This window comes from Lucilia sericata, unplaced genomic scaffold (genome assembly GCF_015586225.1).
Source record: "Lucilia sericata isolate MDLA Ls3-8-SP2 unplaced genomic scaffold, ASM1558622v1 Contig000042F_arrow, whole genome shotgun sequence".
In the NCBI taxonomy this organism is placed as follows: Eukaryota; Metazoa; Arthropoda; class Insecta; order Diptera; family Calliphoridae; genus Lucilia; species Lucilia sericata.
This window is the reverse complement of record NW_023994080.1, coordinates 1,094,080-1,108,396: the sequence shown is the minus strand read 5'-3', so window position 1 is coordinate 1,108,396 and position 14,317 is coordinate 1,094,080. Positions and strand designations below refer to the sequence as shown.

Genomic DNA, 14,317 nt, shown 5'->3' with positions numbered 1-14,317 from the left:
CTGTTCTCTCATGTTCTCCTACATTAATTCGGCTTTCTCAAAATTTTGTTGTTGTATTTCTGTGAGTATTTTAAGAACATCGCACACAGACCTTGCTTCGACAAGTACTGATCAGCAACTGATTTGATTTTATTTTTCAAGTTGAGAGCAAAGCAACTGATATTGCTCATTATAAAAAGAAGAAGAATTAAATCTATAGTGTATATGTATCAACTTAGCGTCAGCAGAATTTTCTTACCCTATCACGCGTGCTATGTAATGGCAATATTGAGCTCCTCTGGTTTACATAAACTCATTCATTACTATTTTGACCATATTACTTGTGGTATAATGTAAAAGTAGCTTATGTACCAGTGTCGGTACCGTTATTTAAAGCAGTGGTAGAGTCTTACGTTGTTGTAACTAAAGTAAGTTATTTGTTTTTCTAAACACATTGTAAATGATTGCGATGCGAACTTACAGTTTTGACCTATAGTGTATACAATATTTCAGTGTAAAATTATTGACATTTCATACAGAATTTACAAACTGAATTGAAAAATCTACCACATTATGAGTAGGAAAACAGTTTACTACTGATAAAGGAAAATATTATTTGTATTAAATTTATTATTTTTTAATGTTTAAAATCTGTGAATATGACAATTTCCAGTGTTTTTTAACCTAGGGAGTTACAAGAAAAATAATCTTAATATTTAATCAGAATTTTAAGCTCACCGGCCTTTAAGGGATTGAATTAATTGATCAGTGTTTGGATTGAAGCCTTAAATAAGTAGCCAAAGAACTAGCTCTGTTTATGTCTCCTGGTTTTTATTTCGAATGTACTTTAAAAGTACCATAATAATTTAAAAAAATATGTTTATATGACTTTTACCAGATCCTAAAACATAATCTTAGAGCGAAAAATGTAATATCATACTCCCTTTTAAAGGTCGTGTCAAATACGGAGATACTCAAACAAAGCAAAAAACCGATTTTGACAAAATTTGCCCTACGATCAGTACTTTTGGGTAGTAGGTCAGACAGCTCTATCAGTCAAGAACTGCCGCACTTAGAGGGGGTCAAAGTTGGACATTTTGGTCCTACAGGATTTTATTTCAATGAGTGTAACTTTTCACCTATTGGTCCAAGCAAAAATTGTCCAAAGGAATTCAGATAGCTATTTCTTCATTCTTTGAGAAAAAAATAATTCAAAATTTTCTTTTTTATTTTTTTTTTCAAAATGCCCACTTTTTTGTTTAAAAGAAAGCTTATACAATTTCCTTGGGGGCTTTATAGTCCCATAATGGGTGGGATATCTTTTTTGTTGTATTTTTTTTTTAATTTTTAAAAAATTAAAAAAAAAATTGCAAAGAATGAAGAACTAGCTATCTGAACTCCTTTGCACAATTTTTGCTAGGACCAATAGGTGAAAAGTTACACTCATTTGAATAAAATCCTGTATGACCAAAATGTCCAACTTTGAACCCTCTGACTCCGGCAGTTCCTGACTGATAGAGCTGAAAATTTGTTTCTGGCCTACTAACCTTGGTGCAAAACTTAAATTTTTTTTCATTTGGAAATGGACGACCTTATATTTTAGAATTAAGTTGAAAAACAAACAAAAACAATTGTAATTTTAAAAAGTTTTTGAAGCCATTATTAGCAAAAATCCTTTCAGAGACAACAAAAATTTGTAATAAATTTATATTTTGTTCGTACAAATTTTAAAATTCTAATCAAAGTTCCTTGTTCCGAATTCTCATATGATAATACATATAAAAATGTCATTTTAAGGAACTAGCTGGTCTCAATATACATGTCTGATAATATATATTTTTTTACTTGTTTTGTTTAACAATCATATTTTTATTTCCAACCAAGTTCAGATTTTTTTCACTAGTTAACAAATTATTTAATGAATGACATAAATAATTAAAACCCTGTTAACTAAAACTAAGAAATGTACTTTCATTATTAAAAAACTATTAAAATATACAGATGTTCATGGAGGGTAAAGTGTTTACTATTTAGAGTAAAATGTATGTATGTATGTATGTATGTATGTATATTGCATATGTGTGTGAGTGTATGTGTCATTTGTATCTGTAGATATGTTTAAATATGTATATGTATGTATTAATTTGCAAATGTATTGTACATATGTAAAAATGTATATGCATATATATTGAAACATGTACTTGTGTTTGTACATTTTACTCGTACAATCTAGTTTATTTTTTGAACTTCAATGTCGGTGACCATCATCATCACCAGGAACAATAAACCTATGTTATACAGATGTAAATGTTTTGAGTGTGAGTGTAGATAAATACTCTAAGGACGATCTCCCATTTGGAAACATGTAAAAAACCTAATTTCACGTCAACTGATTCATGTACGAACATTCTAAAAGTTGGCTTTAATTGTAAGAGAGCTAAAAGCTTTACATTTTCTACAAACATACAAACATACATACATACATATGTACATATGTATGTATAAATGCATGACGTATTCGTAAGGTAAACTATTTATCTGAGTTCCTTATGTTGCACTTCTATGTCTGTTAGTATGCATGTTGTTGTCCTGATGGTTGATGTTTTGTTTTTACTCGAGTCAGCTGCAACTTAGGTCCAACTTTAGTTGTAACCACAAAATCTGGTTAAATGTCTCGTAACCCATTGTGGGTTACCATTTTCTTTTTCTGTTTATTTTTTCCCTTACTTTTTTTTTGTACACAATTTACTTTAGTATAGTTTTGGTAGAGAATTCATTAAGGTCTAGGAAGAGAACAAAAATGGAGCTAAATTTAGTAGCAGATTTTTAAATACAAAGTAAATTAACTTAAAAAGTTTTTCTTTTCAACTTGAACATGTAACAGATGCATTTAACTTTTTACTAAGCAGAGATGTTTCTTTAAGATTTTATTCTTTAATATAAGAAGTTGTATTTTTGTTTATACACACAAGTATAAACGTAAATGTAGTACAGTGTGTCAGGAAAGTTATTCTAGATTTACATTCGTAAAAATGACATGTTCTTAGACCACTGACTGTTCATGTAATCCAACGGTTTCGAAATTGGGGTACGCGGACCCCTACTGGTCTGTCGCGAAAAATTACAAAAAGTAAACAATATTCTGTTTTTATTAATATCTACACAATTTTGCAATTCGTAAAAAGCACTTCCAATAGAAAACATAAAAATGACTTCCTAAGAATGACTTCAGAAGTAGTAAATTTTAAATGAAAGAGAAACCTTAAGTACTTACAATCATGTTAAGTACATATTTTAAGATTTCGTTGGAAATTTGGGTTTAGTGACTGTTCACATCAGTGAACACATAACACTGTCCATCCCTGACGTCATTTAATACCCACACATAACTGCAGCCAACTTCATCTACATATGAACGTCAGCTGCAGCTTTGGCCTTCAGCTTTAACTTACTTCTATTCTAATCCACCTGTGAGAAGAACAAAAAGTGTGTGCGCTAAACGAACAAACAAACAAAACAACAAACCCTACAACAAACAAAACAACAAACCCTACAACAAACAAAACAACAAACCCTACGAATCAAATTCTAAAGTTAAATAAATAAATAAATAAATAATAAACTTAACTTATTAAAACTAAACACTAGTGGTAAAACTTAAACCAAGTATTAAAAACCCTAAACCTAAGTAAAAGTAAAATACTAAAACTTAAATACTAATTAAAAACAAATGTATCACAGATCAGTGTATCACAGTGTTATTTATATAAAATACTTACCCTAAAACATATACATAAATACTTACAACTAAAATAAAACCTGAATTTATAACCTAAAAATACTTACCCTATATACCTACCCTATATACTTACCTTATATACTTACCCAAAAGTTCAATAAACATAAATACATAAGTATTATAACGTTTTACAAAAAAATCCCAAGCCTTTCTTATTTACCCTTCCTCTAATTCCCGCGTAAGTACCCATCTACCCATCTCCCTCTAACCCCTAAATAAACATTGGTCCAAACGAGCCTTTAAAAAAGAAACGGCTACATACATAAATTACAGTCCACAAAAATAAAGCTGAAAAGAAAGTAAGCTTAAAAAATAAAAAGTGTGAAGAAAGTGAAGTGTTGAAAGTAAGCTAAAAGTGTATGTGAAAAATTAAAAAATAAAAAACCCACCCTTAAATAAAAATTTAAAATACCCTACAAACCAAAGAATATAAATAATATAAACTAAATTAAATTGCGTAAAAAAAAAAAAATTGAAAAAAAAAAAAAAACAATAAATTGTACAAATAAACAAAAAGTTACAAAAGATAACAAAAATTACAATAAATAAAATTTAAACAAATTTAAAATAAACATAGAACACAAAAACACAGTTTCCACATAAAAACAGTGAAAATAAAAAAAAAAATATACATTAAAAATAAAAACAAATATTATTAACAAAAGACACACAACAAAAAATACAGTGAAACAGAAAATAGTTTTTTTTTTTTTTTCATTTATAAATACCCACATACCGTTTGTTAAAATATATTAGAAATTGTTAATAAAATAAAAAACTACACAAAAAACATACACAAATTACATTTAAATTAACAAATAATTATTTATAAATATATATACGCAAACTTTATTAAAACAAAAATAAATAACAATTTAAATATCAAAAAAATTACATATATAACACACACTGTACATATTTTTAAAAATATTAAAAAACATTAATACGCAAAAATAAACAAGAAATAAAACACACACAAAACATATACACACGCTTAAACATACATACCAGACCCAGCTTACATATTACAACAGCAACACTACACACAAGATCAACATACATCATAGCGGGAAGAAGGTGTAAAGAAGAATCGACAACACAAGAGATTTTTTTTTGGTTTATCTCTTGTGAAGGTTTGTACCCTACCCCCAGCAAACAAGGTAAGTGTATTTTTTACAACTTACTAATAATATTTAAATTTCCATTTTTTTTGTATTATATTAGTTTTATTTGTCAAGCAATATAATATAAAAATATTTTCTATTCAAAAACCCACTCACCCACCCACCCTATTAAAAACTTTTTTGGAAATATTTTTATATATTGCTTGATTAAGCTAATATTACCACCCGAATTGTGTAGCGAACCCATACACACATAAAATACCCTGTCGGAAATTTAAGTTTGCTGTTACAAATTTTTTGTAGATTTTTAAATAAATTACCCAATATGTCTACTTTAGAATCTGTTGTCGCCGATTTATTAAGATACATCCAAACAGATTTAAAATCGTTTGATGAAGATTATCGCGCTACCCCGGAAAATTTCCAATCTCTACCCGCTCTTAAATTCCAAAAACGGGAATTAAGTGAATTATGGGCTAAAATTGACCGTAAATTCACCCAAGTTAGAGAATCCGCCGATATTCTTGACCCTAAGAAGGCTGAAGCCATAAATTTAAGTGAAGTCGTTAGACAAGTTAGATCTGCTAAAGGTTTTTATAGGTCAAGCATGATCTCGATCGACGAATCGATTGAGGAGATCACGAAGGCAAACGAAACCCGACCATCATTACCCGAACCCCCACAACCCAGCAGTTCTGTAGCCTTCAATGTACCCCCATGCGATATGCCTACATTTCATGGAGATTTTAAATCTTGGGCTTCTTTCCGGGATCTTTTTAAGGCCATTTATGGTAACAACACACGCTTAAGTGGAGTTGAAAAACTCTTCTATCTTAAGCAAAAAACGAGCGGCGAAGCCAAAGAAATCGTTGACAACGCACCCCTAACTAATGATGGCTTTCTCATTGCGTGGACCCAACTCGTCTCTCAATTTGAAAATAGACGAATGCAAATCAATGCGCAATTGAAAACACTTTTTAATTTACCCACAGTAAGCACCATGTGCAGTGCTTCTATAAGAAAGCTTCAGAGAAAGATTAATTGTTGTATTGCTAATTTAAATTCATTAGAAATTGATACGGATAATTGGGATCCTATCTTTGTATATCTTTGCTTATCAAAATTACCCAAAGAAACCCGAAGAGAGTTTGAAAAAACTCTCAATGATAGCGCTGAAATGCCGCCTTGGACGAATCTTGATGTGTTCTTAACGAACACTTTTAAAGAACTTACATCAGTAAACGATGTTCCAGATTCGAATCCTAACACCCACCCTAAAACCAAACAATTTACTGAAACAAAATATAACCCTGACAGAAGAGCCAAAGCGTTTCACAATGTAACCCATTCTTCAAAGAAACCCCACCCAAACCCCAAACCTCAAAATGAACAAAAATTCTCTAACCCAAACCATATACCCAATTCAAATACCCAAAAGAATGCAAATGCCCAAAATACCCAAAAGAAACCAAATACCCAAAACACCCAAACTAAACTCTATGGGTCAATTTGCAAACTTTGTGAAAAGAATCACACCCTAAGAGAATGTTCTTCATTTAATTCTTTAGGATTAAACCAAAGAATTGAATTTGTAAATGAGAATGGAATTTGTTACAATTGTTTAGCTACTGGACATGTCATAAAAGATTGTTATAGCGCATTTAAGTGTAGATATTGCGGCGGTAAACATAATTCGCTTTTACACAAGCCGAACTCTAACCCTAACCCACATGTTGAAAATACTCAGGCGTCAACATCACAAAACGCAGTACAGTCTTTCTCAACCCACACCCAATCAAGCAAACCCATACCCATAGATGACAGAACAAAGTTATTAGGAACTGCAGTTCTGAATGTTGAAGTTCAAGGTGAATTATTTCCAGCTAGAGCGCTTATTGACCCAGCTTCAGACTTCTCGTTTATCACAGATAAACTGAGAAGGAAGCTAAAATTACCCACTACACCCATAGTTGCTGAAATTTCAGGATTAAACGAAATAGTTTCAGCTCGTTCAAATAAACTGTGTCAGGTTTTATTGCGCTCAAACACCCAAAACGATTTTAAATTGAATATCCAAGCTATTGTTGTAAAAACATTAACCAAAAACTTACCCACTCAAAACTTAAACCCAACCCTAATACAAGATTTGGAAAATATTCAATTAGCTGACCAAAGGTTCTATGAAAGCCGACCTATCGACTTTATTATTGGCAGCGATTTTTACCCACAGATTCTAAAATCTGGAGTCAGAAAAGACTTACTTAATACCCTTATAGCTCAGGAAACTGAGTTTGGCTGGATTTTAACAGGACCCGTTCAGAATTCGCAAAATAACCAACCCTTAGTTTCATACTTCAGTTCAGTCACGCTTGATAAAGTTTTGACCAGGTTCTGGGAAATTGAAGATGTACCCACCCAACCCAAAGTTTCAGAAGAAAGTTCTTTATGTGAAGAAACTTTCAAGACCACTACCCTTCGATTGCCAAATGGCCGTTATCAGGTAAATTTACCATTTATATACCCTCCTGTTGAGTTAGGAAACTCTAGACACGTTGCTATGGCTCAATTTCTACGTAACGAGAAAAGTTTAATGAAAAAGCCAGAGCTTAAAATGGAATATGATAACGTCCTACAAGAGTATATCGATTTAGGTCATATGAAACCAATTAAATATAACCCAAACATTCCTTCAAACACCCATTATTATTTACCCCATCACGCTGTTGTTAAACTTGATCGTGTTACGACAAAAGTTCGAGTTGTATTTAATGCATCTAGCAAAACCTCGAACGGCAACAGTCTTAATGATACCCTACACACTGGTCCTACCCTACAACAAGATTTAGTTGTACTTATCTTGAAATGGCGCTTTTACAAGATAGTTTATAATGCCGACATTACAAAAATGTACCGGCAAATTATGCTAAACCCTACCCACACACCCTTCCAACGGATATTATTCCGTAAAAGCGTCAACGAACCCATTCAAGATTATGAACTGCAAACAGTTACATTTGGTGTTAACTGTGCACCATATTTGGCTATTAGAACCCTACACAAATTAGCCGACGACATTCAAAATACCCACCCTATAGCTTCGCAAATATTGCGAAACAACATGTATGTTGATGATGTCTTAGCCGGAGGTCACACAATTGAAGAAGCTCAAAAAGCTCAAACCCAATTGATCGCGGCTCTAGACTCTGCTGGTTTTCCTTTAAGAAAATGGATTTCCAATACAAAGGAATTATTACACAATTTACCCGAAGAACATCTACTAGATGTTGATTTACTCACCCTACCCGAATCAAATAATGCTAAAACGTTAGGCATTCGTTGGAACGCTAAGGAAGATACGTTTTTCTTTAATGTACCCTTAATTGAAAGAAAATCAGCATACACAAAGCGAACTGTGTTATCAGACATTGCTCGTCTTTTTGACCCAGCTGGTTGGTTAGCGCCAATTGTTATATCTGCCAAGATTATTATGCAGCAAATTTGGCAAGATAATACAGCTTGGGATGAATGTCTTAACCCACTCACCCTTATAAAATGGCAAAAGTTTTTGCAGTTCTACGATAATATTAATAGAATTCGTATTCCAAGATGGATTAACTTTTCACCTTCAGCAAAAATTGAGTTTCATGGTTTTTCAGATGCTTCTGAAAAGGCATACTCTGCATGTCTATATGCACGAGTAACACCCATAGACGGACCTAATTCCGTAACCCTACTCTTCGCTAAGACGAGAGTTGCGCCAATCAAAGTAATCACGTTACCAAAACTTGAACTTTGTGGTGCAGTGTTGTTGGCAAATATGACACACAATGTACTCACCCAACTCAACCTACCCTTACATCAGACGTATTTCTGGACCGACTCATCTATAGTTTTGGCCTGGCTTAGTAAACACCCTAACTCGTGGAATACATTTGTGGCAAACAGAGTTTCAACAATTCTACAAACAGTAGGAGTAGATAACTGGAATCATGTTGCTTCACACGATAATCCTGCCGATGTTGCTAGCCGAGGATGTAATGCTGATGAGTTAAAAGATGACACTTTATGGTGGAATGGACCATCGTGGTTGAAAGAAGTCGCGTCGAAGTGGCCAACAACAAATAAACACTTTATTACTCAAGCTGAAGCTAAAGTTAGTCAGTCGTTTGCTACGACAGTTAATACCCACCCTACCTTAAATACGAATACAGAAAACCCAGATATATTATCAAGATTTTCGAAATTGTCAAAAGCTCTAAGAGTAATGACATATGTCTATCGATTTTGTGATCGCGCATCGTATAAACGGAACTATACTATTCGAAATGATAGAATTATTCTTGATCGAAATAACCCACAACTAGTCAATGATAGACTACGTTTATTAACTACCCACCCAAGTATTGAACTTGATGCGTCAGAGATCAAATCTACCCGTGATAGACTTATTATTCTTTGTCAGACAGAATATTTCAACAACGAATATAACTGTTTGAAGAGAAAATACCCTATACCCAACAAAAGTGACCTGCTTACCCTAACTCCATTTTTAGATTCTGCAATGATAATGCGTGCAAATGGTAGACTAGCAAATTCCAACAGTTTGTCCTATTCCGAAAGACACCCAATATTAATACCCTATAAAAGTGCATTTGCTAAATTACTAGTACAACACGTCCACCTGGTAACCCTGCATGGTGGAAATCAACTTATGTTGAGAATAATCCGATCAGGATATTGGATTCCGAAACTTAAGAATCTGATTAGTAATGTTGTTAACAAATGCTCACCCTGCATAAGATATAGGAATAGACAAACAACCCAATTTATGGCGGCGTTGCCACCAGAAAGAACCCAAATTGATAAAGCTTTTACAAATGTTGGAGTTGATTTTGCAGGACCATTTGACGTCAAAGCATATAGTGGCAGAACTTGTAAAATAACGAAAGGTTACGTTTGTGTTTTTGTTTGTTTTGCAACAAAAGCCATCCACTTGGAGCCAACATCTGATTTGTCTACCCAAGCCTTTATGGCAGCCTTCGCTCGATTTTTTTCGAGGCGGGGATGCCCTGTCGCCATTTACTCGGACAATGGGACAAATTTCATTGGAGCTAGTAAGCTATTGAAGAAAGAGCGACAGGAATTCATCAGGCAATTGAAAGGTTCCGTTATATCTACCAACAGTTTTCAGAATTTGACGTGGCATTTTATACCCCCAGGTGCACCACACATGGGCGGTTTATGGGAGGCAGGAGTTAAAAGCTTTAAAGCTCATTTGAAGAAAATAAATACCCTAAAATATACATTTGAAGAGCTAGCTACACTCCTTGCCAGAATAGAAGGATGTCTAAACTCGAGACCCTTAAGCCCGTCAAGTGAAAACCCTCAGGATCTTAACCCGTTAACCCCTGGACACTTTTTAATTGGCTCACCCATACTTACCCCTGCAGAACCCGACACAAGCAGTGATAATATAACCCTGGCAAACAGATGGCAAAAATTAAGGATACAACATCACAACTTTTGTAAAAGATGGAAAGATGAATATCTTAAAGAGCTCCATAAAAGATATAAGTGGAAAAACCCTACCCGAGAAGTTGAAATAGGTGATATTGTAGTAATTAGACAAGACAATTTAGCACCCAATGAATGGTTACTTGGACGTGTGACCAAAACACACCCTGGTTCTGATGGTAGAAATAGAGTAGTTGACTTACAAACTTCAACTGGAACTCTAACCCGACCAATTACTAAAATTGTTGTTTTACCCGCTAATTAGTCTAATACTTTTACTCAAACCCTAACCCAAAATAACAATATCATCACTAACTAGCTCAACTAACCACCCTAACTAACCCAAATTTATTATGAATCGTTTAACTCTTCACCCTAACCCACTAACACATTCATTACACTTCATTCATTCACACATAATTTCTTTTATACAGAATATGGCACCCAATAACAACAACAATCGTAAAGGACGTTCCAACCGTTCCAGCCGCAATGGATCTCGGCCCAAACCCAACCGCAAAAACGATAAACGTCAACCAAAACGCCATTTTGGTTGCGGTATTTGTCAAGCCGATCACAGCTTAACAAACTGTCGAAAGTTCCAAAAGATGAACTTGGCGGAGAAATACAAAACCGCAGTTAAATTGCACTACTGCGTCAACAACGTCGATGATGAAAACGTTTGTTCCTACAGCAGTTGTGCAGGTAGGAAGTCGGCGGGCAAGGGCAATACTAAATCCTAGCTTGACTAAGTCTAGAATAGCAGCCGTCTTTGTTAGTGAAAGTTCCCTAGCTCCCTTCAAAATCGACAAAGAGGTGTTTGTGAAGGTGTTAATTGCACCAAATTATTCCTCAAGCCTCCGATACGAGGTTTGCATGGAGGTGGTTAAGGATCTGCCAAAAACCCCATATCCAAGCCCCATGGACGAAACAATTAAAAGTAAATTGTGTCGCATATCGCTGGCTGACCCGGAGTTTTACTCCAACAACCCAGTCTCCATGGAAATTGGTGGAGACCTTTACACAAGCATCCTACAACCGAATGTGATTCACATTGACGGGGGATCACTTATAGCCCAGGATTCCACCCTTGGCTGGCTGGTCATGGGATCATCTACCCAATAAACCCGCACACAATGAAGTATTTTACATGCATAATTTACCCTATTACCCTACACCATTTTTATTGAATAAATAAAAATAATTGTCCTTTTCTCTTCACAGGTTGCCAGGCCCGGGAGGATGTTCACATCAGTGAACACATAACACTGTCCATCCCTGACGTCATTTAATACCCACACATAACTGCAGCCAACTTCATCTACATATGAACGTCAGCTGCAGCTTTGGCCTTCAGCTTTAACTTACTTCTATTCTAATCCACCTGTGAGAAGAACAAAAAGTGTGTGCGCTAAACGAACAAACAAACAAAACAACAAACCCTACAACAAACAAAACAACAAACCCTACAACAAACAAAACAACAAACCCTACGAATCAAATTCTAAAGTTAAATAAATAAATAAATAAATAATAAACTTAACTTATTAAAACTAAACACTAGTGGTAAAACTTAAACCAAGTATTAAAAACCCTAAACCTAAGTAAAAGTAAAATACTAAAACTTAAATACTAATTAAAAACAAATGTATCACAGATCAGTGTATCACAGTGTTATTTATATAAAATACTTACCCTAAAACATATACATAAATACTTACAACTAAAATAAAACCTGAATTTATAACCTAAAAATACTTACCCTATATACCTACCCTATATACTTACCTTATATACTTACCCAAAAGTTCAATAAACATAAATACATAAGTATTATAACGTTTTACAAAAAAATCCCAAGCCTTTCTTATTTACCCTTCCTCTAATTCCCGCGTAAGTACCCATCTACCCATCTCCCTCTAACCCCTAAATAAACAGTGACTTTAAGAGGTATATTTGACGAAGTATGATACCATGCAGCGGATGCTATAATTACATCCATTACTTCAGCGATATTTTCCTTCAAATAGGTTTAGAAGTTAAAATATAATTTGGTGGACTTAATCTACTATGTACGTAGACTACTGCAACCAAATATTATAAAAAACGGAATGCGAGTTACAGCCTACTTCGTTGTTTCATAAATTTAAACAAAAAGTTTACATAGAAATGTCAACGGATGTATAAATTGTTTGGTACTTTTTGAAAGCACAATTTTTCTGGAACAAATTAATGCAGATTTGAATCGTTTGAGTTTTAAATGTGATATATAAATTTAAATACGGAACATTTTGTAAACTTAATTCTCAAAAAGTATATTTCTAAGCCAAAAAGGGGAAAATTGTACTATTTTTATTAAAACTTTCCACAAAGGTAGAATTTATTCCACCTTTGGTACTTTTTCTTTCTTTAAATGATACTCTGTATGTTCTATAATATGAATTCAAAACACATGATTATTAAACATACTCGGTCCTCATTGAATAAGATTTTTTAAGAGAAAACATTTTAGTACTTTTTATTTCATAAATGGTACTTTTTGAATTTTCTAAAATATTCAACCTAAGAACATACATTTTAACATACATGGTCTTGACTGAATAATATTCTGTAAGTGGGTACTCTTTGTTACTTTTCCATCCAAATGGTCCCTTTTGGATTCTCTGTAATGGTTAACCGGAACACATTACACACGGTCCTTATTAAATGAGAATTTATTGAGAGAGATTTTTGTACTTTTTCGTTTTTCCGATGGTAGTTTTTGATATTTTTACGATAATGAACATATAAATATAAAATTTAAAATGTAGGGACCTTAGTGAATGAGAATCTACTGAAAGGGACTTTTGGTACTTTTTCATTCATCAAATTATATTTTTTGAATTGTCTATAATATTGAACACAGAAACATAAAATTTTTGATGAAATCAATTTTAATTTTCTATAAAAGTAAAAAAAATTTTGTATGTATTTAATTTTGGTTGGGGTAGCGAAGCACCCAGGGTATGCTAGTTCACATATATAACGAACTTTTATAAAGAACTCGGTTATAACGAATCCTAGGATAAAACGAACTCCTTTTTCAGTCCCTCAAGGACAATTACATACAATTTCCCTTTTTTAAAACGAACTTCAAAAATTATGTTTTGAAATCATAAGAAAATATTCAGCTCTGTTTGAAAAAACTTTGTAATTCATATTCTTTTAATTGCGGAAAATGTTGCTTTATTTTTTGATTTACAAAAACTTCACCCGTCTTATTACCAACTACGATTCTAACAAACAAATTTGACTGGTCCACCGGAGTTCGTTATAGACGCGTTTGACTGTAATTGAATATTCTTTAGTCTTGAATTCCAGTCCCATTTGGGGATAATTTTGGTCTCTGTATAGTTTGGTCCATACTTAATGCAATCCACCACTTTTACGAAAATAGGTATGAACAATCCTACTTTTTCTGAAAGAACCCCACTTATAACTATTACAACTATACGAATTTGTGTTAAACGTAAAACATACTACGTATAATTTGAATATAAGTTCATGTATAATGATGTAGTTTTTTTCAACTTACCATAGAACGAAAATAATCCTTCCGATGTTACCCTCCTATATTGGATTATATGATATGCCATTGTGTGTTTCTGCGAATCTCCTGTAATTATTAATTGGACAAAATTGAAAATTAGATAATGCGGTCATCTGAAACAAATATTCAATAACAAATGAAAATTTTTATTGAAGACAACACGTATGTAAAGCCATTGCGTCTTTATATCGATCATTAATTTTCAGTTAAAATGAGCTGAACGTTTAAAACTAATGGTGGATACATACTATTATCTGTATGCACATGCACTTAATATGCAAACGTTCATACATATTTATATACAAACATACA

At 33.2% G+C, this 14,317-nt stretch overlaps 1 protein-coding gene across 1 annotated transcript; it reads left to right on the top strand.

The window, feature by feature from the left end:
• Positions 1 to 5,227: 5,227 nt before the first annotated feature.
• Positions 5,228 to 11,159, top strand: LOC119614493. Its single transcript, XM_037970617.1, has 2 exons — positions 5,228 to 9,055; positions 10,851 to 11,159. Exons 1-2 carry the CDS (start codon positions 5,228 to 5,230, stop codon positions 11,157 to 11,159), a joined length of 4,137 nt encoding a protein of 1,378 aa, XP_037826545.1.
• Positions 11,160 to 14,317: the final 3,158 nt, after the last annotated feature.